We start from the raw sequence: 27,152 nt of genomic DNA, 5'->3' as shown, positions 1-27,152 counted from the left end.
CAACACGCTCTGTTCCTCTTCATCTCGCGCCATAGCTTTACCGCCTCATGTCCTGCAATAAACATCATAGAAACCTGCCCCCACCCTACACGTAACGCTACAACAATACACCACAAATACTGGCACAGTCATCCTCCAAACTCTCAACAACGTATTCCTTAATACCTATTTTATATTCTTGTCAAGCTGAATACCGGACCTGTGAAGATTACAAGATTATTTTGTGCATCTACAGAATGGTGTGTTAATGAAGCTATGTAATATAGAGAGAGACTTTCAAATGTGGTTAAATGAAGAAGTTATATCACGTTCAAGATCATGCTTCCACATCTCTGCACAGTATTTAAAATACAATTTACCGTTGGTCTTTTATAGCTATTGTTGAGAGTTAAGGAGAATTTCCTGTTGTGTATGTTTATCAGGAACTCAAGGGAGACTTCATTAATTAGTCGGAACATAGAAAGAAGAACTCTTAAGGTTTCACCTGACTTTTTCCTACCTGCTGGCTCTTTAGAAATATGTGCGCGTGCGTCTTGTATTCAGGAATCATTCAAGGCAAATATTTTCGCACGGCAAGTTGTGTGTTAAACTTATTTTTAATAGGTATAATTTTGGCTTTCTCAACGATGCATTTGTTTCTACATTCGTCCCTGCTTTTATCTCCTCGTAAGATGTGTATTGTTTAATGTAACACCTTGTGTAAAAAATTGGATTAAATGAAGGAGTTATATTATATTCAAGATCATGCTTTCACGTCTCTGCACAATATTTAAAAATGAAATTTACCGTGGTCTTTATAGCTATTGTTGAAAGTGAAGGAGGATTTCCTGTTGTGCATGTTTATCAAGAACTCAAGGGAGACTTCATTAGTTAGTCGGAACATAAAAAATTATGAACTCTTCTCAGAAGAACTCTTAAGGTTTCACATTACTTTTTCCTGCCTGCTGGCTCTTCAGAAATGTATGCGCGTGTGTTTTGTATTCATGAATCATTCAAGACGAATATTTTCGCACTACAAGATGTGTGGTTAAGGTTATTTTTAATATGTATAACTTTCCCTGTTTTCATGTCCTTGTAAGATGTGTATTGTTTAATTTCCTGTTGTGTATGTTTATCAGGAACTCAAGGGAGACTTCATTAGTTAGTCAGATCATAGAAAGAATGATGATCTCTTCTCAGAAGAACTCTTAAGGTTTCACCTTATTTCTTCCCCGCCTGCTGGCTCTTTAGAAGTGTGTGCGCGCGCGTTTTGTATTCAGGAATCATTCAAGGCAAATATTTTCGCACTGCAAGTTATGTGGTTAAGCTTATTTTTAATATGTATAACTTGCCTTATCAACGATGCATGTGTTTCTACATTCGTCCCTGTTTTTATCTCCTCGTAAGATGTGTATTATTTAATGCAACACCTTGTATTAAAAAACTGGGTTATATGAAGGAGTTATATCATGTTCAAAATCATGCTTTCACGTCTCTGCACAATATTTAAAATAAAAATTTTACCGTTGGTCTTTAGAGCTATTGTTGAGAGTGAAGGATTTCCTGTTATGTATGTTTATCAGGAACTCAAGGGAGACTTCATTAGTTAGTCGGAACATAGAAAAAATGAGGAACTCTTCTCAGAAGAACTCTTAAGGTTTCACTTTACTTTGTCCTGCCTGCTGGCTCTCCAGAAATGTGTGCGCGTGTGTTTTTTTATATTCAGGAATCATTCAAGAAGAACACTTTCGCACTGCAAGATGTGTGGTTAAGGTTATTTTTAATATGTATAACTTTTGTTTTCTCAACGATTCATTTGTTTCTATATTCATCCCTGTTTTTATCTCCTTATAAGATGTGTATTGTTTAATGTAACGCCTTGTGTAATATAAATGCCTACATCTTGCCTAGTTCCCACATTTTGGCTGATGATGACGCAAACACAGCGTCGAAACTAGTTCCAAGTGCAAATACATGTTATAAATAAATATAACATTTTTGTATTGAAAAGGTGGACCGTTTTAAGTTTTTCCTAACATCCTTTCTCAGTTCAATACGGACAAAATGAAATTCCTATGTTTAAATGAAGCAGCCAACCAGGCAAAGTCGTTAGCCTATCATTACTTGGGCTTAAAAATCAAAATTGGGAAAATAGGCAAGGATATAGCATTTATCAAACAGTGCATTACACAGAATTTAACCCCTAATTTTCTAAAAAGCGTCACGAAACAACGTTTTGTTCCTCCCCATCAACAAGATGTTCAGGTTAGGACAAACAAACTTTGGTTAGAAAATGAACTAAAATTTCTCTATAAGAAAAAGTCGTTTTTAAATCATTGCTTATATGAAACTCACTTAGAGGCACCACCTTACTCTCAAATGCTCAGTGGAATCTTTTTCAAGACGAAGTCCAAATCAAGTTGTTCAATATTTTGTCCAAAAAACATATAACACTAGAGAAAAAACTTGTAGCACTTAAAAATAAGGAAAAACACAGCAACTCCCCTCCAAAACCTAACAGCAAACCTAACCTCGCTAATGACACTCTACAACAATTCCACCCACCAGTAATTAATCTTTCCACCACCAACTTAGATGAGGACGATATAAGAATTCTTTCGAAAGGTCCAAAGCACAACTGGCCCTGTTTCAACTCGGCCCTTACAGCCTCCAAACTCGTAGTTGAATCAGAAGCTGCTATCAGCAAAATGCCATATGAACTACAAGACGAACTCAGAATGGACGTAAAAAAACAATTAAACAAAAGTTTTTTCTCAAAAAATCACACTGCGACCCCTATCACCAAAATCAACAAAGACTCCCTTACTGAAAGAAAACAAATTCTCAATCTTAAAAAGAAAGTCAAAGACAACCAACTCATCATTACAAAGGCCGACAAAGGCAACACAACAGTCATTATGGATAAAACAGATTACATTCAAAAAACCAAAACTTTCTTAGATAATGACTCCTTTTCAATAGTCAAGAAGGACCCAACACATTCAATTCAAAGGCAATTGAAACAAATTCTAAAGAGCACATCTTTTCTCCTCACTGAACAAGAAAAACAAAAGTTAATTACTATGAACCCAGGCCTACCAACAGCTAAAGCACTACCCAAAATCCACAAAACCGGTGTCCCTATTCGACCCATAATAAACTACAGACCAAGCCCCTTATATAAATTATCTCAATTTATCCAACAATTTCTTAATAAACATTATAAATTTTCATCAAATAAATCCATCAGGAACACTGCAGAATTAGTGAACAAACTAAACAGTTTCAAGCTTCAACCATATCATTCAATGCACTCCTTTGATATAGTCAACATGTATCCCAGTATAAACACCAACTCATTATTCCCGATCATCGAAAAGAACTTACTTGCTAACAATCAACTAAGTAAACTAGAAGTTCAAGACTTTATGACCATATTAAGATTACTAATTAACAATAACTACTTCACATTTGATAAGATCATTTACAAACAAGATGGTTTGGCTATGGGTTCACCACCCTCAGGAATTTTAGCAGAGATCTACCTTGATTTCCTAGAACACACCGCCATTGACAATAACATCAAATTTGCTAATATCCAATTCTGGGCTAGGTACGTAGATGACACATTTATAATCCTAGATGAACGCTCCATAGATGCGCCATCCACCCTCAAAAACCTTAATAATATTGATCATGACATTAAATTTACCTTAGAATCAGAGACAAACAACTCCATCAACTTCCTAGACCTAACAATCAACAGGCACCCCTCTTCGTTCACATATAGTATCTATAGAAAGCCCACTCAAACGGCCACTACTATAAGAAATGACTCACTACACCCCCAAACACACAAAGCGGCTACATATAATAGCTTAGTAGACCGAGCATTCAAAATTCCGATGTCAAGAAAAAACTTAAATAAAGAATTGAACACCATTCGCTCTATAGCAAAATTCAATGGATATAATGAATCCTTTATTGAAAGAATAATCAATAAATTCAGACACCGCCCAAAAACCACCCTAATAAAAGACAATACTAGCACTGCCACGTTTTCCACATTTACCTTCAATAAAGAAATTTACAACGTCACTAACGTTTTTAAAAAACACAACGTTAAAATAGCCTTTCGTACTAACAACAGAAGCACAGAGATCCTACACAACTCTTCATCAATAAATAAAAGTAGTCCTTTTTCTAAATCAGGTGTATATAGGTTTTCTTGCCAAAACTGCAAAAGTTCTTACCTAGGGCAAACAGGACGCAGCTTTAAAATCAGATATGCAGAACATGTCAATGCCATAAAACACAACCGTTTTTCCGCGGTCGGCCTACATATAAAAGAATTTAAGCACAACTTTACTGAAATAAATCAAGATCTTGAGGTATTAGATATTCTAAACAAAGGTTCTTTCCTAGACGTCACTGAAAACCTCTATATTCATTTAGACCAATATTTCAATCCCAACCTAAACTTAAATGATATCTCAGAGAAATCAAAGATCCTATTCGACTTTCTCATTGAATTTTTCAAAAACATGAATATCCCGAAAAACAGATCTGTCTTTCAGATTATGCATAATACTTTGTCACGCCACACACTTTCACCTCATCACACTCCATACTTCCCCTCCCTTCCACTCCTCCTCCCCTACCGCTCTGCCCCTCTCCCCTCCTAATCCAACAATGGCCGCTCCCCAGACCTAAACTATCCAACACGCTCTGTTCCTCTTCATCTCGCGCCATAGCTTTACCGCCTCATGTCCCGCAATAAACATCATAGAACCCTGCCCCCACCCTACACGTAACGCTGCAACAATACACCACAAATACTGGCACAGTCATCCTCCAAACTCTCAACAACGTATTCCTTAATACCTATTTTATATTCTTGTCAAGCTGAATACCGGACCTGTGAAGATTACAAGATTATATTGTGCATCTACAGAATGGTGTGTTAATGAAGCTATGTAATATAGAGAGAAACTTTCAAATGTGGTTAAATGAAGAAGTTATATCATGTTCAAGATCATGCTTCCACATCTCTGCACAGTATTTAAAATACAATTTACCGTTGGTCTTTTATAGCTATTGTTGAGAGTTAAGGAGAATTTCCTGTTGTGTATGTTTATCAGGAACTCAAGGGAGACTTCATTAATTAGTCGGAACATAGAAAGAATGATGAACTCTTCTCAGAAGAACTCTTAAGGTTTCACCTGACTTTTTCCTACCTGCTGGCTCTTTAGAAATATGTGCGCGTGCGTCTTGTATTCAGGAATCATTCAAGGCAAATATTTTCGCACTGCAAGTTGTGTGTTAAACTTATTTTTAATATGTATAATTTTGGCTTTCTCAACGATGCATTTGTTTCTACATTCGTCCCTGCTTTTATCTCCTCGTAAGATGTGTATTGTTTAATGTAACACCTTGTGTAAAAAATTGGGTTAAATGAAGGAGTTATATTATATTCAAGATCATGCTTTCACGTCTCTGCACAATATTTAAAAATGAAATTTACCGTGGTCTTTATAGCTATTGTTGAAAGTGAAGGAGGATTTCCTGTTGTGCATGTTTATCAAGAACTCAAGGGAGACTTCATTAGTTAGTCGGAACATAAAAAATTATGAACTCTTCTCAGAAGAACTCTTAAGGTTTCACATTACTTTTTCCTGCCTGCTGGCTCTTCAGAAATGTATGCGCGTGTGTTTTGTATTCATGAATCATTCAAGACGAATATTTTCGCACTACAAGATGTGTGGTTAAGGTTATTTTTAATATGTATAACCTTCCCTGTTTTCATCTCCTTGTAAGATGTGTATTGTTTAATTTCCTGTTGTGTATGTTTATCAGGAACTCAAGGGAGACTTCATTAGTTTATCAGATCATAGAAAGAATGATGAACTCTTCTCAGAAGAACTCTTAAGGTTTCACCTTATTTTTTCCCCGCCTGCTGGCTCTTTAGAAGTGTGTGCACGCGCGTTTTGTATTCAGGAATCATTCAAGGCAAATATTTTCGCACTACAAGATGTGTGGTTAAGGTTATTTTTAATATGTATAACTTTCCCTGTTTTCATCTCCTTGTAAGATGTGTATTGTTTAATTTCCTGTTGTGTATGTTTATCAGGAACTCAAGGGAGACTTCATTAGTTAATCAGATCATAGAAAGAATGATGAACTCTTCTCAGAAGAACTCTTAAGGTTTCACCTTATTTTTTCCCCGCCTGCTGGCTCTTTAGAAGTGTGTGCACGCGCGTTTTGTATTCAGGAATCATTCAAGGCAAATATTTTCGCACTGCAAGTTATGTTGTTAAGCTTATTTTTAATATGTATAACTTGCCTTATCAACGATGCATGTGTTTCTACATTCGTCCCTGTTTTTATCTCCTCGTAAGATGTGTATTATTTAATGCAACACCTTGTATTAAAAAACGGGGTTATATGAAGGAGTTATATCATGTTCAAAATCATGCTTTCACGTCTCTGCACAATATTTAAAATAAAAATTTTACCGTTGGTCTTTAGAGCTATTGTTGAGAGTGAAGGATTTCCTGTTATGTATGTTTATCAGGAACTCAAGGGAGACTTCATTAGTTAGTCGGAACATAGAAAAAATGAGGAACTCTTCTCAGAAGAACTCTTAAGGTTTCACTTTACTTTGTCCTGCCTGCTGGCTCTCCAGAAATGTGTGCGCGTGTGTTTTTTATATTCAGGAATCATTCAAGAAGAACACTTTCGCACTGCAAGATGTGTGGTTAAGGTTATTTTTAATATGTATAACTTTTGTTTTCTCAACGATTCATTTGTTTCTATATTCGTCCCTGTTTTTATCTCCTTATAAGATGTGTATTGTTTAGTGTAACACCTTGTGTAATATAAATGCCTACATCTTGCCTATTTCCCACATTTTGGCTGATGATGACGCAAACACAGCGTCGAAACTAGTTCCAAGTGCAAATACATGTTATAAATTAAATATAACATTTTTGTATTGAAAAGGTGGACCGTTTTAAGTTTTTCCTAACATCCTTTCTCAGTTCAATACGGACAAAATGAAATTCCTATGTTTATGCGTACAGCTTCATCCATCGAGTTAATATCTAACTTAGCCTTAATATCTTCATTTCGAATAGCCTCCTGCTATTATTCCCAGCTGTTTGTGCCAGCAATCATTCTCGTTACTTTCATGTCTGTTGCTTCTAACTTGTGCGCAGCTTTCGCTCCCGTAAAGCAAGCGAGCTCAGTCTCGCTTACTATTCTACGCACATCCTGTATTCCCAATGTCTTGGAATAGCTCATTTTCATTCATATTCATTGCACCTATTTTCAAGTTCCATAGGCCAGACTGCTTACTACATTTCTACCAAACTGAATCCCTCCCTGCCTCTTTATACCTTTCAGCAGATGATCCATGTAAACTATGAACAACAAAGAGAAAAAAATTACAACCTTTTCTAACTCCTGTAATTACCTTGAACCAAGAACTCATTCTCACTGCAGCCTGAACGCGTGATTGATTGATTTTGATAATCTACCTTTAATCTCATAGTCCCCCAGTACAATGACATCTTTTCCCTGAGTGCGCGGTCATATGCTTTCTCTACATCTACGAAACATAACCGTCTATTCCTCTCGTAGCATTTTTCAGTTGCCTGGTATGTACTGAAAATCTGATCCCGACAGCCCCTCTGTGGTCTACCACTGATCGCACGCTCCCTTCCAAGATGCCTGGTATTCTGATCAATGAGACACCTGCTTCCTGTTCCCTTGCTCGGTTCTTGACTCCCTGGGATAATGTTTATGATACGCCACAGCCTATGGGTACTTACACAGCCCATATGTAGTTTCGTTTCATTACGCCCAATTCTTTAAAATGCAACTTTCTTTTGAAATTCATGAAAATGTCTAAATACATAATTTAATATATATCTCTACATCAATTATATTATTATTATCTCATTAAAACTGGTAATTTTGACATAATGGTATCACTAAAATCTAATAAAACAAGTGAAGTTAAAATTTTTTTTTTTTTTTTTTTTTTTGCTACAGGCTTTACGTCGCACCGACACAGATAGGTCTTATGGCGACGATGGGATAGGAAAGGCCTAGGAGTTGGAAGGAAGCGGCCGTGGCCTTAATTAAGGTACAGCCCCAGCATTTGCCTGGTGTGAAAATGGGAAACCACGGAAAACCATTTTCAGGGCTGCCGATAGCGGGATTCGAACCTACTATCTCCCGGATGCAAGCTCACAGCCGCGCGCCTCTACGCGCACGGCTAACTCGCCCGGTAAGTTAAAAATTATGAACAAAGTAACCTATAATAATTTTTTTCTTGCTTAATATTGCTAGGATACCTGAAAAATAAAACTCAGATTTGCTTGAATGCCATTTCTTGAAACTGGTAGGTAGAGGTGAATTAATTTAGTGTGACATATACCCAGTGTTGTTCTTAAGTGGTACTTCCTGTTCAACTGCACGCTGCGGAGTGCACTTCATTTCTGTCACTGTTTTAACATTCTTTGAAAGCAGGAGGAGAATTATTAGCGAATATTTTCTATAATGTCACGTCACCCATCCTAATTCATCCCTGTGGCATTTATATACTTACACAGCAAAGACGAGTCTTATATTTAGCATATTTTGGTGTTAAAGTTGGTGATCTTGATAAATCATTGTGTCCAAAGTTTGTGTGTTATGTTTCATGAATGGTAAGCAGAAAAGTTTAGGTTTAGGTGTTCATATGGTGAACCTCGAGATCATGTAAATGATTGTTACTTTTGTTTGTGCAAAGTGAAAGGCATAAATAATAAAAACAGACATTCTGGGGTACAACCCAGTTTGAAATCTGCCATTCGCCAGGTTCCTCATAATGATGATGTGCCAATCACAGATCATCTTCATCAATACGTCTAAATCAGTGTCTATCAACATATCTAAAGGTCAGTTTACTGACTTCTGTCTTCGGTGGAGATATAAAAACAATATCGCAATTTGAGTCGATTAGAGTGAACTCTCAGAACAGAATTACCTTCGACACACACACACGCGCGCGCGCGCGTGCGCGCGCACAGAGAGAGACAGAGAGAGACAGAGACAGAGAGAGAGAGAGAACTGCCATCCTCTCCTCTCCTTCAGGCAGACGAAAAGTTCACCGTCATTAATTCTTCCATTTCAGACAGTTACGCTGAACTTCATTCCTCTGAAATTCCTGAAAGGCACTGACAAAATGTATGCTGAGAAAACTCCTCCAGCTTCATGCCGACAGTATGATACACACACACACACCGGAAGTTCAAAGGTGTAGGACTTTTCCAATCACAGTGGGAAGCTGTCCTGCAATAGATTAGTGTCCTTGTTACCCTACAAGTAAATGGTAACCCTTATATTTTATGAAGTAGGCATCTCTCTGACGATAACAAATACTGAGAGATCAGGATTTCCAAGAATGGTGTCAGCTTCCTCAAAAGGGTAAAGCTGTTATCTTATTTAAAGAAAAGCTTTCAGCGAACGGTTGGATAACACACCATGATGGCCTGTCTTGCAGCGACTGGCATGATACTCTAAAGATGACTGCTAACGTCGAAGCTGTTAAGAGCCGCGGTCGCATTGTCACAACGAGATGAAAACCCTTTCTCATGTCCTGGAACAATGTCCCTATGGCAAAATCCTGCGACTTACTAGACACCATGCGACATGAAACTCCATTGCTCAGTCATTGCGATTAAGAGATATAAACTTCACGTTGAATGGTCTTTATTGAACTGTGATTACATATAAAACTAAAAGTTTTAGTTTAACAGTTCCACCTTTAAACACAAAATTTCTCTTCAATCTACCCTCCCTTCCTCATCTTCCTTACTCATGCTTCCCTTCATATCAGTTATGCAATACCTCCCAACACTCTGAAGCGCATGGTGAGTCACATATTATATTTTTATTATTTATTTTTACTATTTGATCAGCCTCCTTTTTCAACAGCCCTTGTACTAATTTGGCTTTCATTATTATTATTATTTATCAGTTCACTTGTTTCCGCACTGAACTGCAAATCTTCTCCACCTACTTCATAGAAATAATTTGACATTCAAGCGCAACTTTCGCTTTCAGTTTTTTAAGGAGATTAAACTAGAAACACTTTAACGACATCAATGTACCATGTTTCTACATTGTTCACTCTGTGTCCATAAATTGGTTTCTAAATGCCATTGCTACCACATGACTACTTACAACTGTACAAGTTTTAAATCCTCGGCATCCAGATTGGTCAACTTGAATCATCCTTCAATGTCAGGTAAGTATGTCATTTTACTCCAATTTATGCATAATTCAAGACTTTTATCACCACTGTGACTGTTTCATCTTAAACTTTGAACTTTTTAGCATCAAACCACAATGTTTCTGCGATATATGTACATTGTTTATGGACTATTTGATATGTTTTGCAATTTGTGCTGTTGGCTGATGATGACCTTGACATTAGGTTGAAACTAGTACCTAATAAATGTTTCATTTGTAATTTAAACCGTATTACAAAAATTTTGTATTGAAAAGGTGGAACTGAACTAAAACTTTTGATTTTATATGCAGTAATTGCGAGACGCTGGTTACACAGTGCATGAAGAGGTCCATGGATTGTCAGAGAACGGCAGTACCCATAGGACTGATACGATAGCTTCAAAAATAACATACATACATTATCATTATAGACTGCTATGCCTTTCAGCGTTCAGTCTGCAAGCCTCTGTGAATTTACTAAACGTTGCCACAATCTTCTATTTGCAACTAGTGTTGTGGCCTCATTTAGTTCTATACTTCTTATCTTTAAATCGTTAGAAACTGGGTCTAACCATCGTCGTCTTGGTCTCCCTCTACTTCCCTTACCCTCCATACCAGAGTCCATTATTCTCCTAGGTAACCTATCCTCCTCCATTCGCCTCACATGACTCCACCACCGAAGACGGTTTATGCGTACAGCTTCATCCATCGAGTTCATTCCTAAATTAACCTTTATCTTCTCATTCCGAGTACCCTCCTGCCATTACTCCCACCTGTTTGTACCAGCAATCATTCTTGCTACTTTCATGTCTGTTACTTCTACCTTATGAATAAGATATCCTGAGTCCATCCAGCTTTCGCTCCTGTAAAGCAAAGTTGGTCTGAAAACAGATCGATGTAAAGATAGTTTCGTCTGGGAGCTGACTTCCTTCTTACAGAATACTGCTGATCGCAACTGCGAGCTCACTGCATTAGCTTTACGACACCTTGATTCAATCTCACTTACTATATTACCATCCTGGGAGAACACACAACCTAAATACTTGAAATTATCAACCTGTTCTAGTTTTGTATCACCAATCTGACATTCAATTCTGTTGAATATCTTACCTACTGACATCAATTTAGTCTTCAATGGGCTAATTTTCATACCATACTCATTGCACCCAATTTAAAGTTCGAAGATTTTAGACTGCAGGCTTTCGGCACAATCTGCCATTAAGACCAAGTCGTCAGCATAGGCTAGACTGCTTATTACATTTCCACCTAACTGAATCCCTCCCTGCCATTTTATACCTTTCAGCAGATGATCCATGTAAACTACGAACAGCAAAGCTGAAAGAATACAGCCTTGTCTAACTCCTGTAAGTTCCCTGAACCACGAACTCATTCTAACATCAATTCTCACTGCAGCCCAATTGTCAACATAAATGCCTTTGATTAATTTTAATAATCTACCCTTAATCCCATAGACCTCCAGTATGGCGAACATCTTTTCCCTCTGTACCCTGTCATATGCTTTCTCTAGATCTACAAAACATAAACACAACTGTCTATTCCTCTCGTAGCATTTTTCAATTACCCAGCGCATACTGAAAATCCGATCCTGACAGCCCCTGTGTGGTCTGAAACCACACTGGTTTTCATCCAACTTCCTCTCAACCACTGATCGCACCCTCACTTCCAAGATGCCAGTGAATACTTTGCCTGGTATACTAATCAACGAGATACCTCGATAGTTGTTGCAATTCTTCCTGTTCCCTTGCTTATAGATAGGTGCAATTACTGCTTTTGTCCAATCTGAAGGTAGCTTACCAACACTCCACGCTAATTTTACTACTCTATGAAGCCATTTCATCCCTGCCTTCCCACTATACTTCACCATTTCAGGTCTAATTTCATCTATTCCTGCTGCTTTATGACAGTGGAGTTTATTTACCATCCTTTCCACTTCCTCAAGCATCATTTCACCAACATCCTTTTCCTCCTCCCCATGAGCTTGGCTGTTCGCAACACCACCATGATGATTGCCTTTTACATTGAGAAGATGTTCAAAATATTCCCTCCACCTCTCCAGTGATTCCCTGGGATCTATTATGAGTTCAACTGAATTACTCAAAACACTGTTCATTTCCTTTTTCCCTCCCTTCCTAAGATTCTTTATTACTGTCCAGAAAGGTGTCTCTGCTGCTTGACCTAGCCTTTCCAGGTTATTACCAAAATCTTCCCACGACTTCTTTTTCAATACAACAACTTTTTGTTTCGCTCTGTTTCTTTAATCTACGTACAAATCCTTGTCTGCCTCGGCACTTGTTTGGAGCCTTTACTGATAAGCCCTCTTTTTACGTTTACAAGCTGCTCTCACTTCATCATTCCACCAAGATATTCGCTTTTTCCCATCCTTACACACAGTTGATCCTAGGCATGCCCTTGTTGTTCCTACTACAGCATCCTTGTATGCCATCCATTCACTTTCTATATCTTGAACCTGCTTACTGTCTACTGTTTGAAACTTCTCACTAATCATATCCATGTACTTCTGTCTAATTTCCTCGTCCTGGAAATTTTCTACCCTTATTCGTTTGCAGACAGATTTCACTTTCTCTACCCTAGGCCTAGAGATACTTAGTTCACTACAGATCAGATAGTGGTCTGTATCATCGAGAAATCCTCGGAAAACTCGTACATTCCTGACAGATTTCCTGAATTCGAAGTCAGCTAAGATATAGTCTATTATGGATCTGGTACCCCTAGCCTCCCATGTGTAGCGGTGAATAGCCTTATGCTTGAAGAATGTATTCGTAACTGCTAAACCCATACTAGCACAGAGGTCCAGCAAACGCTTCCCATTCCCGTTGGCTTCCATATCTTCCCCATATTTAACAATCACCCTTCCGTATCCTTCAGTTCTATTTCCAACTCTTGCACTGAAATCACCCATTAGCACTATTCTATCCTTGCTGTTGACCCTGAACACGATGTCACTCAATGCTTCATAAAACTTGTCAACTTCATCCTCATCTGCACCCTCACATGGTGAATACACTGAGACAATTCTTGTCCTAATTCCTCCAACTGACAAATCTACCCACATCATTCGCTCATTTATGTGCCTAACATAAACTATGTTGCGTGCAATGGTATTTCTGATAAAGAGCCTTACCCCATATTCTGCCCTTCCCTTTCTAACACCCGTCAAGTACACTTTATAATCTCCTATCTCTTGCTCGTTATCTCCCCTTACCCGAATATCACTTACTCCTAGCACATCCAGATGCATACTCTTTGCTGACTCAGCCAGTTCTACCTTCTGTCTTCCGTAAGCCCCATTAATATTGATAGCTCCCCATCGAATTCCATTTCGTTTGCCAAGTAGTTTCCAAAGAGTCCCTTGCCTGTCAAATGGGAGTGGGACTCCGTTACTACCATAGATCCGAGGCTTGCTTAAAATGTTCTGAGCTCGGTAAATTCATGAAGCAGGATGCTACCCTACTTGCACATAGTCCAAGTGAGGATCTCTCCTCTAACGGGTTATGGACCACCGGTGAATTGTATAGTCCTAGCCGCCTGAGCACAAGGACGGCCACGACTCAGAATATGTCCGAGATGCCCACTCCCAATCCATAGCAACTGGTATCCCGACTCTCAGGACCACTTACTAGGCCACTGAGCCGTTGCCCATGGTTCACGAACTAGGACGTGACTACAGTAACCCACGCCATGAAAAATAAGAACAATGAATATAATATTGATCCTACGCTTCAGTTTGAATCTCATGTTAACCAGCCCAGTGCAGTACATAAGGAAAAGAAAAGCATCTACGAACCAACTATCCCCTTCTACCGACGTGAATACGGACTGGATGACATTGATGTTATAGGCCTCACGATCAGTGCAAGAGGAATAATTCCAAAGTTCTTTGGAGAATTCTGCTCAAGATTCAAACCATCAGAGTCGTTGATGAAAAATGTGGTCCTCCAAGCCTTGAAAAACCCTGAGAAATTATTTGTATAGTCATAAATGTAATGGTATACCTTGTCCCTATGGGCAACCTCCTTATGAGGGAAGTATTTATTCCCTCTGAATAAATGTATATAGATTCATTGGAATCTGTCCTCCCTTTGAAAGGAGAACATCCCAATGAACACAACAGTTCACTGAAAATGAACTCGATGACTTGGTCTGCAGAACTGTTAGGCTCGAGACTATTCCCTGGGACTGCATTTTCATGGTATAGACACAGAGGGCCTTTCCTTCCAAAAAGGGAGACAACACACTCGTAGTCCCTCTGATTGGAGATTTTTTTCTAGATAGCTCTTAAGACGGTACTTCCCTCTGTACCACTGGTGGTCAAATGGACTGTATCGTGATTGACCGGTCGAAGGCGTTTGAAAATGAAACACAGTATTCGGGAGATATTAGGTTCGAACCCCACTGTCGGCAGCCCTGAAAATGGTTTTCCGTGGTTTCCCATTTTCACACCAGGCAAATGCTGGGGCTGTAACTTAATTAAGGCCACGGCCGCTTCCTTCCCACTCCTAGCCCTTTCCTGTCCCATCGTCGCCGTAAGACCTATCTTTGTCGGTGCGACGTAAAACAACTAGCAAAAAAAAAAAAAAAAAGAAAATGAAACAAACCTATAACAACTTAAAATTCATGTTAGAGAAGCTTAAATATGACAAAGATTTTGAAGAGTAGAGCTCAGAAAAAAAGAGAAATGTGGTGTTACAAAAGGTGAGAGGAAAATGAGATAGAATGATCTTGTTTTTGAGGGAAGTGTAGCTGGCAAAAATGGCAGCAGTTCGTGACTGACATGGGAAATGAAGAACTCAGATATATGCCCGCACTCCTGGGGTTTTGAAGCAAAACCAATGTAAATCCATATCTAAAACTGAAATTTCTGAAAAATGGGAAGCTGGTGCGTTTGAAGGACCAGAGAGGGATCCAGTTGTCAACGAATTAAACAGAAAAATGTGCATAGCGTTCATTTAAAAGCTTGACAGAAAACTTCCTAGGTAACAGGAAATTGAAGAATTACAAGGAAATTGTTGAACAAATATTAACTTCAAATCTGTAGGCTGTAATATGAGTGTGAAAGTTCACTTTCTACGCAACCACATTGACTACTTACCTAAAAATCTTGGTACAACGCATGAAAAACAGAGTGAAAGATTTCATCAAGATATCAAGACAAGTACAATTCAATGTTTAATAGCTAATTTTATACACTTCAATTTTAAATTGCGGTGTTAAAATAGTTTAAAAAATAATATACTTAATTCTTCTTCAAATGTTGAAGTTTCTAAAAATTACATACAAAGGGGCACTACAGAGAAAATCTCATTCTAGCGGATGATGAAGTGCAATTGTGATAGGAGACTGGAATGCAGTGGTAGGCCAAGGAAGACAAGGTAATACAGTACGAGAATTCGGATTGGGACAAAGGAATGAGTGTGGAAGTCAGCTGGTTGATACCTGGTTCAAACAAACACCACAATCGACAGCTGTACATGAAGACGAGACCTGCAAACATATGAAAGTATCAAACAGACTTCCTTATTATGAGTATTAGGCAGAGATTCAGAACCAGATGTTGAATTGCAAGAGTTTCCCCGGAGCAGACCACTACTTGTTGGTCATGAAATGCCACCTGAAGTTGAAGAAACTGAAGAAAGCAAGGAAATGGGATCTAGACAAGTTGAAGGAGGGATTGTTACAAGGACAAGGACAAGAGAGGAAGAATGACTGATGAACAATGAAAGTATAAGAATACACGCGATTAGACAATGAAGTGCACAACAGCTAAGGAAGAATGACTGAAGAAGAATTGCAACGATGGTCCTATGAAAGGAAAATCAAGGAAACCTTTGGAGAAAGGAAAACTAGGTGTATGAATATTAAGAGCTCAGACGGGAAACCACTTCTAGGGCTGGGCACAAAGATGGCACGAGCATATCCAACAGTTGTATGAAGATAAGCACATAGATGGAGCAAGAAGAGGCTGTTGTTGCTGACCCAATTTTCAGGTCAGAATTCGACAGAGCTTTGAGAGAGGAAGGCACCCAGAATTGATGAGATAACCTCAGAATGCCTTAAGAGGCTATTCCATTTAGTGTGTAAGATGTATGGTTTGCCATCTGATTTTTCGGCATAATATTATTATTGATATTTAGAAATTTCATGATCCATTTTGAAGTGGGATTACAATAACTGAAATTAATTAATAGGGGTCCTCCTATTCAATACACAAACATTTATTAATGTGAATCAGTCACATGTGCCATCATCAGCCACCGAGTCAAATCAAGTAAACATAATAACTAGAAACAACTTTAAAATACACTGTAAGCACTTCAAACCCGGCACAGGTAGTCACATTTTTGAAGAGCGCAAAAAAGTCCATTCGACACTCCATGTCGTATGATGTTGCCATGTAAAAGTTCTCTGGTGACACACTTGGTGTTTACCCGACAAAATTCACAAAATCTCAGCCATAGACGCCCAAGAGAGTTTCGGTTTTCTCGGTCTGCCTAGAGTAAAACAGAACGTCGAAATTGACGAGCAGACAGCACACGGTAGCTGAGGCCATACGTCTATTTTGAAATACATGTTCAAGTGCACTTATGAATGAGACTTCAATCTGCTCCTGTTCCTCCACTTCAATAACTCATTTAAAGTTAATCTCAATCCTGTCAACACTAAATACTTATTACTAATAGCAATCACGTACCGCCAATACAGCTGAGGTGTTTAAGAGTGCAGGCAGTGAACATGAAGTCCTTGCTGACCAATGTCTTGTCCAGTTTCCAGTCCAACAAGTATTTCTTGACATTTCCCTGGTACACTGTGTTACCCACTGAAGTAACTGATGTAGATGACCAACACACGAAGAGAGACAGGTCGTCAAGGATACAAAACAACACATCTCGAAATTCTCTGCAAGGAAAATACTTCAGTTATACACAAGTCAATCATGGTTGAGGCTAATATTTCTAGGACATAAAATCTCCGAATTATCCACAATTATAAGAACTGAAGGAAGGTCCACCTGTTCAATAGATAGGACGTAATTTATATTTAACATCGTGGGACCGGTTTCGACCCTTTCAGGATCATCTTCAGTCATACAGCTAAAATTGACAATGTATGTGTAAGCTTAAAGAAACACATTAAAACCCATTGTTCATCTTACAAATTTACAGAATTATGTGATTACTCAGTCTTATGCCCGGTTTCTGGAATGGTGAGATATCTTTCCGATAGCTATTGCTTTGTTACAGCTGTTGACTCGATAAATCTTCGCTGCGTTGCACAGCGGAATAGCAGCTTAACTTATCGAATTGTCAACTATTAGCTCGTTGATAAAATTTCATAAATACACACTAGATGCCACCTCTCGTACTACTTTGTTTTTGTGCATCAGGTGTGTTCCCTAGACTGTCAGGTGCATGCGCAAAAGTAATGTATCGCATTTGACCTTTATGTGCAACTCCTATTATCCCCTCTTTGCCATGCAGCGAGAAATTGGTATTCTACTAGTTCTTGTAGACGTGGGTGTCGGTTTCATAGTGTTTAAGGACATTGTTTGAGGATTTCTAGTGAAATATGCACACTAGTAGGACATGTCACGCGCGATCCAGTTTGCACTGAGCCTTGTAAGTATACCGGATCTCTTCCCTGTTATTACAAAATATGAACATTGTTTGATCACAGCATACCGTATATCGGATAATTAACATAATTATGTAACCTGTTAGTTCCTTGTAATGTAATATCGTTAATTAAAAACTGCCAATGCCAGTAGGCCTGTAACCTCTAGCAAACCTATGACAAAATATCTGTTTAGCCTCAGTCTGTCTTAGAATTCATTTTCACTACCATGTTCTTCATTACAACATTAGGCCGACGATGATATAATTGTCGTCGTTCTAGAACGTTGACCATTTCTACAATTTCTTCGTCGGAAGAAGATGAGAAAGCCATAGAAAATTTTAACAAACACAATGTTAGCAGCTGATACTGAAGTACTGCACACTTGCTCACCAAGCTAACAAATAGATATCACCTGTTCAGGGCCCCCTAAGTTAGCAAGCGATATATCGAACTGTAAGATGTATCTTATGTTCATGCAACGCCAAAATGCAAGTTAACCATTCGATATCGCTATAGGTTTGATATTTCGCATTCCGGAAACCGGGCATTACACTAACAGAATTATTAATTCTAACTTTCCCTTGTTCTGTCTACAGCAAGTAACATAACAGTTCTTAGACAATCTAAAACCTAAACACTCTTTGATAAAAACCCATGCACATATACAGTAAAAATTGTTTAATTGGGCCCATGAGCTGTTGTGTTGGCATCCGGCGATAAAATACATCTTGGCAGACTAGGCTGATGAGTATCTTGATCTTGTAGTCAGCGTCAAATGCGGCCCTCACTGAATGTATACATGGCTGTTGACAAAGGGACTTTGTAGTGCAGGCGATCTTACATCCAAATAATTCTATGGTGCATTGTTTATTTGTAAATATAGATCATGTTTCAGCATAGTATGTCTGAAATGAAAACTGAGACTTATCCCTTCATATCTTGTCACCAAAGTAGGCGTTCATACCCAAGATGCAAACAAGGAACGAGGGGAGGAGAGACATGACGGGGAAGTGGCGGAAAGCTATACTTGAACTATGAGGTGCAATCTTCTTTATTGTAAATGGGAATGATTATGTCATATTGGAAGTTGGATTTTTCTGAAATGTCATTAAGATTGTTCGAGGTGGATAAAACAGTTTTCGATGATGTTGAGTAAAGATTCCTTTCTGGCTAATTTGAGTATATCCAAATCCTGTTCAATATACTGTGCTGCGAATAAGTGAATTACACTAACACCTGAGCTGTGTACAAGTGAATTACACTAACACCTGAGCTGTGTTCAAGACAATTCACACTAACACCTGAGCTGTGTTCAAGAGAATTACACTAACACCTGAGCTGTGTTCAAGAGAATTACACTAACACCTGAGCTGTGTACAAGTGAATTACACTAACACCTGAGCTGTGTACAAGAGAATTCACACTAACACCTGAGCTGTGTTCAAGAGAATTCACACTAACACCTGAGCTGTGTACAAGAGAATTACACTAACACCTGAGCTGTGTACAAGTGAATTACACTAACACCTGAGCTGTGTACAAGAGAATTCACACTAACACCTGAGCTGTGTTCAAGAGAATTCACACTAACACCTGAGCTGTGTTCAAGAGAATTCACACTAACACCTGAGCTGTGTACAAGAGAATTACACTAACACCTGAGCTGTGTTCAAGACAATTCACACTAACACCTGAGCTGTGTTCAAGAGAATTACACTAACACCTGAGCTGTGTACAAGTGAATTACACTAACACCTAAGCTGTGTTCAAGACAATTCACACTAACACCTGAGCTGTGTTCAAGAGAATTACACTAACACCTGAGCTGTGTACAAGTGAATTACACTAACACCTGAGCTGTGTACAAGAGAATTACACTAACACCTGAGCTGTGTTCAAGACAATTCACACTAACACCTGAGCTGTGTTCAAGAGAATTCACACTAACACCTGAGCTGTGTACAAGACAATTCACGCTAACACCTGAGCTGTGTTCAAGAGAATTCACACTAACACCTGAGCTGTGTTCAAGACATTTCACACTAACACCTGAGCTGTGTTCAAGAGAATTCACACTAACACCTGAGCTGTGTTCAAGAGAATTCACACTAACACCTGAGCTGTGTACAAGAGAATTCACACTAACACCTGAGCTGTGTACAAGAGAATTCACACTAACACCTGAGCTGTGTACAACTAACACCTGAGCTGTGTACAAGACAATTCACACTAACACCTGAGCTGTGTTCAAGAGAATTCACACTAACACCTGAGCTGTGTACAAGAGAATTCACACTAACACCTGAGCTGTGTACAAGAGAATTCACACTAACACCTGAGCTGTGTACAACTAACACCTGAGCTGTGTACAAGACAATTACACTAACACCTGAGCTGTGTTCAAGAGAATTACACTAACACCTGAGCTGTGTTCAAGAGAATTCACACTAACACCTGAGCTGTGTACAAGTGAATTCACACTAACACCTGAGCTGTGTACAACTAACACCTGAGCTGTGTACAAGTGAATTACACTAACACCTGAGCTGTGTACAAGAGAATTACACTAACACCTGAGCTGTGTTCAAGACAATTACACTAACACCTGAGCTGTGTTCAAGAGAATTACACTAACACCTGAGCTGTGTACAAGACAATTACACTAACACCTGAGCTGTGTTCAAGAGAATTACACTAACACCTGAGCTGTGTACAAGACAATTACACTAACACCTGAGCTGTGTTCAAGAGAATTACACTAACACCTGAGCTGTGTACAAGTGAATTCACACTAACACCTGAGCTGTGTACAACTAACACCTGAGCTGTGTACAAGTGAATTACACTAACACCTGAGCTGTGTACAACTAACACCTGAGCTGTGTACAAGTGAATTCACACTAACACCTGAGCTGTGTACAACTAACACCTGAGCTGTGTACAAGTGAATTACACTAACACCTGAGCTGTGTACAAGAGAATTACACTAACACCTGAGCTGTGTACAACTAACACCTGAGCTGTGTACAACTAACACCTGAGCTGTGTACAAGACAATTACACTAACACCTGAGCTGTGTTCAAGAGAATTCACACTAACACCTGAGCTGTGTTCAAGACAATTCACACTAACACCTGAGCTGTGTTCAAGAGAATTACACTAACACCTGAGCTGTGTACAAGAGAATTCACACTAACACCTGAGCTGTGTACAACTAACACCTGAGCTGTGTACAAGTGAATTACACTAACACCTGAGCTGTGTACAACTAACACCTGAGCTGTGTACAAGACAATTACACTAACACCTGAGCTGTGTTCAAGAGAATTACACTAACACCTGAGCTGTGTACAACTAACACCTGAGCTGTGTACAAGACAATTACACTAACACCTGAGCTGTGTTCAAGAGAATTACACTAACACCTGAGCTGTGTACAAGACAATTACACTAACACCTGAGCTGTGTACAACTAACACCTGAGCTGTGTACAAGACAATTACACTAACACCTGAGCTGTGTACAACTAACACCTGAGCTGTGTACAAGAGAATTCACACTAACACCTGAGCTGTGTACAACTAACACCTGAGCTGTGTACAAGTGAATTACACTAACACCTGAGCTGTGTACAAGTGAATTACACTAACACCTGAGCTGTGTACAAGAGAATTCACACTAACACCTGAGCTGTGTACAACTAACACCTGAGCTGTGTACAAGACAATTACACTAACACCTGAGCTGTGTACAAGAGAATTCACACTAACACCCTAGCTGTGTACAACTAACACCTGAGCTGTGTACAAGACAATTACACTAACACCTGAGCTGTGTTCAAGAGAATTACACTAACACCTGAGCTGTGTTCAAGAGAATTACACTAACACCTGAGCTGTGTACAAGAGAATTCACACTAACACCTGAGCTGTGTTCAAGAGAATTACACTAACACCTGAGCTGTGTACAAGACAATTACACTAACACCTGAGCTGTGTACAACTAACACCTGAGCTGTGTACAAGACAATTACACTAACACCTGAGCTGTGTTCAAGAGAATTACACTAACACCTGAGCTGTGTACAAGAGAATTCACACTAACACCTGAGCTGTGTACAAGAGAATTCACACTAACACCTGAGCTGTGTACAACTAACACCTGAGCTGTGTACAAGTGAATTACACTAACACCTGAGCTGTGTACAAGAGAATTCACACTAACACCTGAGCTGTGTACAACTAACACCTGAGCTGTGTACAAGAGAATTCACACTAACACCTGAGCTGTGTACAACTAACACCTGAGCTGTGTACAACTAACACCTGAACTGTGTACAAGTGAATTACACTAACACCTGAGCTGTGTACAAGACAATTACACTAACACCTGAGCTGTGTACAAGTGAATTACACTAACACCTGAGCTGTGTTCAAGAGAATTCACACTAACACCTGAGCTGTGTTCAAGAGAATTCACACTAACACCTGAGCTGTGTTCAAGAGAATTCACACTAACACCTGAGCTGTGTACAACTAACACCTGAGCTGTGTACAACTAACACCTGAACTGTGTACAAGTGAATTACACTAACACCTGAGCTGTGTACAAGAGAATTCACACTAACACCTGAGCTGTGTACAACTAACACCTGAGCTGTGTACAAGACAATTCACACTAACACCTGAGCTGTGTACAACTAACACCTGAGCTGTGTACAACTAACACCTGAGCTGTGTACAAGAGAATTCACACTAACACCTGAGCTGTGTACAAGAGAATTCACACTAACACCTGAGCTGTGTACAAGAGAATTCACACTAACACCTGAGCTGTGTACAACTAACACCTGAGCTGTGTGCAAGAGAATTCACACTAACACCTGAGCTGTGTACAAGTGAATTCACACTAATACCTGAGCTGTGTGCAAGGGAATACACACTGATTCCTGAGCTGTGTACAAGTGAATTCACACCAATACCTGAGCTGTGTACAAGAAAGTTTGCTCTAATACCTGAGCTGTGTACAAGTGAATTCACACCAATACCTGAGCTGTGTGCAAGAAAGTTCGCTCCAATACCTGAACTGTGTAGAAGTGAATTACACTAATACCTGAGCTGAGTACAAATGAATTCACACCAATACCTGAGCTGTGTGCAAGAAAGTTCGCTCCAATACCTGAACTGTGTAGAAGTGAATTACACTAATACCTGAGCTGAGTACAAATGAATTCACACCAATACCTGAGCTGTGTACAAGTGAATTCACACTAATACCTGAGCTATGTGCAAGGGAATACACACTGATTCCTGAGCTATGTGCAAGGGAATACACGCTGATTCCTGAGCTGTGTACAAGAAAATTCGCACTAATACCTGAGCTGTGTACAAGTGAATTCACACTAACAAATGTTGTCCAAGGGAGGTCGGGTAAGATAGATGAAAGTGGCCGCGTGATAATGCGAAGCGCAATGCTATTTGGATCAAATAACTAGCTGATCTACAGAATTCTCAGAAAGACTGTCCTTATAGTTTTCCCAACTGAAGTCAACATAGGTCATTACAATGATGCCAGTATGAATGTCTCGATTAAAAGCAATGCTGTCATATGAAATATTCGATAAAATGAAAACAGCACATTTTCTCACTTTTAGCGAAAAGTACTACAGTGTTGATCTAACAGTTCAAAGTTTCAGAGCTAGAATGACCAGGCTGCAGACAGCCGCGAATACTCCTGTAATTATTCCATTTAAGTATGCACACTGCTCATTCCAATCACTGTCCGGCTCCATGGCTAAATGGTTAGCGTGCTGGCCTTTGGCCACAGGGGTCTCGGGTTCGATTCCCAGCAGGGTCGGGAATTTTAACCTTAATTGGTTACTTTCGCTGGCCCGGGGGCTGGGTGTATGTGTTGTCTTCATCATCATTTCATCCTCATCATGACGCACAGATCGCCTACGGGCGTCAAATCAAAAGACCTGCATCTGGCGAGCCGAACATGTCCTCGGACACTCCCGGCACTAAAAGCCATACGCCACTTCATTTCATTCCAATCACTGCCTCAGAGTAGGGATCGAACAGCTGGAATACTATGATGATCCAGTGTGTTACGTACCAGCAGCATCAGAAAATTTATGAACCAGAAGAATGGCATGCTAAACAAGAGAGACATCTAACTCTCCACTCCCCGCCTTCTTCCCACCAGTATTCAGGCAGGCTGTTATACTCGATACGCAGCAGTAATCCCATCTATCAGAGATAAATGGCAGCAGAATACAAAAGCACATCACAACAAACAATGGTCAATGTAATGTTATTGTTGATCAATTTTATGAGCTTTCTATATTGGAGGCCTTCACATTTAGTTTTCTTCCGAATCTGTGATATTAGAGCATCTAATGTCAAGTGAGTCCTCCTTTCTTTCATGACAACCTCTTGTGTTACTTAAGCAATTGTTCCTTCATGGCTTTTTTCTCATTTTTATAATCATCTTCACAATTTAATTACCAACACCACCAATATCATTACAGTCGGTACGGTAAAACTGAATAAGACAGAAATAATTGGAAATTGTATTCTCTATAACTTTTGTTATGTAGCACTTTTCAATATGACCAGTAAGTAATTAAAAATTAAATTTTTGGTACCTTCCCCTAAGCTACCATTTCGAACAGAGTGAATAAAATTCTTTATAGCACAGACTGCAGCTCCTTATTCCCTGACTTTACATAAAATTCTGTTCACCCATTTTCACGTACCTCGGCTCTGATATGGACTTAGCAAAAAAAAAATTCAAATTCATGAATATCTCTCTATCATAGCCAGTACGGTAAAAATGTATAAGACGTAAATGATAGGAAATTTAATAATATATATAACTTTAGTTATGTAGTATTTATCGATAGGCCCAATAATAACAAATATTTGAGAGTGAAATTTTAGGCCTTCCCCTAACCTACCATTTCACTCAGCGTGAATAAAGTTATTTATGGCCTAGATTGTAGCGACTTATTCTCGGACGATATATACCGATTTTCATTAAATTCTCTTCACCCGTTTTCTCGTGATGACCGTGCGTACATACATGCATACATACATACATACATACAGACAGACAGACATTACGGAAAATTAAAACATGCATTTCCCCTTGTTAGTATGGTCACGACCGGTACGTAAATACCATTATTTTTGAATTCTGGGCAATGTACGGACAAAACTCTTTATTTTATTTATATTGAGTCGTTATCATTCAAAATCTGTCACTAATTTACTAAGAAAGACTCAATATCTAGAGACTACTCTCTAGAATCGACCAAAGAGAATGCAATGACTAGACGAACACGAACATAGCAAGTGAGAACGGGAGATTGACAATCGATATACACATTGCGATATATAGGTTTCAATAAGCATCGCACATTCGCGCACATTTCTCGCATGAATAAACGTCGATATTTCGTTTGAAAGCGGCCAATGAGCGAAGGACTTCCGGCCACTGGCGTAAAAAAGCTGAAATGGCGGTATTTGAAAACAAATGAAGTTCACCAAAAAAATTAGCTAAAATCGGGAGAAATAATAGAATAATCAGAAGGCGGGAAAAACTGTTGAAAATCGGGAGTCTCCCGCCTAAATCGGGAGAGTTGGCAGGTATGCTTCCTGCATACTTGGCATTTTTGTCAGGCTTGAGGACAGGAATTACTATTGCCGTCTTGCCACTGAGACGAAAACTCACCCACCCTCCATCCAGATTCAGTTAAACACACGAAGGAGATATAACAGACTATCCTCACTAAGGTGTTTCAGCATCTGGTTATGGGCATTTACTGGTCCAGGGAAAGTGTCCTTGCAAAGCGCCAAGGCGCTGCGGACTCCCCACTCCGTAAAGAGCATGTTATCTCTGAAGCTTGAGTGGCAAAACTGAGGTGACGACGTTCTGCCTCTCGCTTCGGAGTGAGGAAATCACTATGGTAATCGCCAGAGCCAGACACATCCGCAAAATGACAGGGTGGATGATTAGCAATTGAGAGAGGTTCCTGGAATGGAAATTCCCGGTACTGAAAATGATCCTTATAACATCGGAGTTTAGTTCACACTTGAAATGACGGTGTATGTGACGTCATAGACAACACACATCTCTCACATGAAGCTTTCTTACTCTTTTGAATAAAAACTCATGCCTTAGCGCAGAGTAGGCTGCCTACGATAGCGCGAAGGTGTTCTTTTACAGCTGCTGCAATTTCTTCGTTTCACCAAGGAACGATGCAATGGACTCCTCAGCAGCAGCAAGAATAACTTGTGTATCGTCATGTCAAGTCCTAAAGACAGCTAGTGATGTGAACTTTGACCAATCACCATGTTTAAGAATCCATCGAGTAGGAGCCTGTTTCAACAAAGTAAGAACAATGGGAAAATGGTCACTTTCACAGAGATCATCGTTCGGCTGCACAGACTAACGTCTACGCGAGAGTATGTGGCATAACGTTCACTGACACAAGTTGGTTCACCTGTATTCAAAATACATAAATCCAACTTGTAACCGGGTTCCAGTTACACGACACAAGGTAAATAACAATAAAAAGTAAAACTTAAATAACACGGAATTTGGACATCTTTAAGATAAACCAAACTAGCAGATAGACGGCATAAAATAAACACTGGGTTGGGCAATGTGACGACATACCTGCCAAAACTCAGGAGATTTAGATATGAAAATCAGGAAAAATCGGGGGGGGGGGGGGGGGGGGTGAATCAGGAGATACAATTGGTAAAAACTGCTTACTCTACATATCTTGCACAATATAGGAGCTCTCTCAAAAGACGACTGTTGGTATACAAGGCTACAAGGCTCTATACCCTCACAGGAAGTATGTGAGAGAGATGATTCGTCTCTGACAAGTCTTCCGATAACAGTATGAACTCATGCACTTAGATGCCATGTGTTGTGTTTGAGTCATCAGTCCATAGACTGGTTTGATGCAGCTCTCCATGCCACCCTATCCTGTGCTAACCTTTTCATTTCTACGTAACTATTGCATCCTACATCTGCTCTAATCTGTTTGTCATATTCATACCTTGGTCTACCCCTACCGTTCTTGCCACCTACACTTCCTTCAAAAACCAACTGAACAAGTCCTGGGTGTCTTAAGATGTGTCCTATCATTCTATCTCTTCTTCTCGTCAAATTTAGCCAAATCGATCCCCTCTCACCAATTCGATTCAGTATCTCTTCATTCGTG

At 39.3% G+C, this 27,152-nt stretch overlaps 1 protein-coding gene across 1 annotated transcript in view; it reads right to left on the bottom strand.

The window, feature by feature from the left end:
- Positions 1–27,152, bottom strand: part of LOC136875401 (uncharacterized) — a 169,074-nt gene that overhangs the window by 59,153 nt on the left and 82,769 nt on the right. Inside the window, exon 2 of the mRNA XM_067148951.2 lies at positions 16,991–17,196. Coding sequence (XP_067005052.2) covers positions 16,991–17,196 — 206 coding nt within the window. The remainder of the gene's footprint in view (positions 1–16,990; positions 17,197–27,152) is intronic.

Source organism: Anabrus simplex, chromosome 6 (assembly GCF_040414725.1).
Source record: "Anabrus simplex isolate iqAnaSimp1 chromosome 6, ASM4041472v1, whole genome shotgun sequence".
Lineage (NCBI taxonomy): Eukaryota > Metazoa > Arthropoda > Insecta > Orthoptera > Tettigoniidae > Anabrus > Anabrus simplex.
The sequence above is the reverse complement of the archived record's forward strand: the minus strand, read 5'-3'. Positions and strand labels throughout refer to the sequence as shown.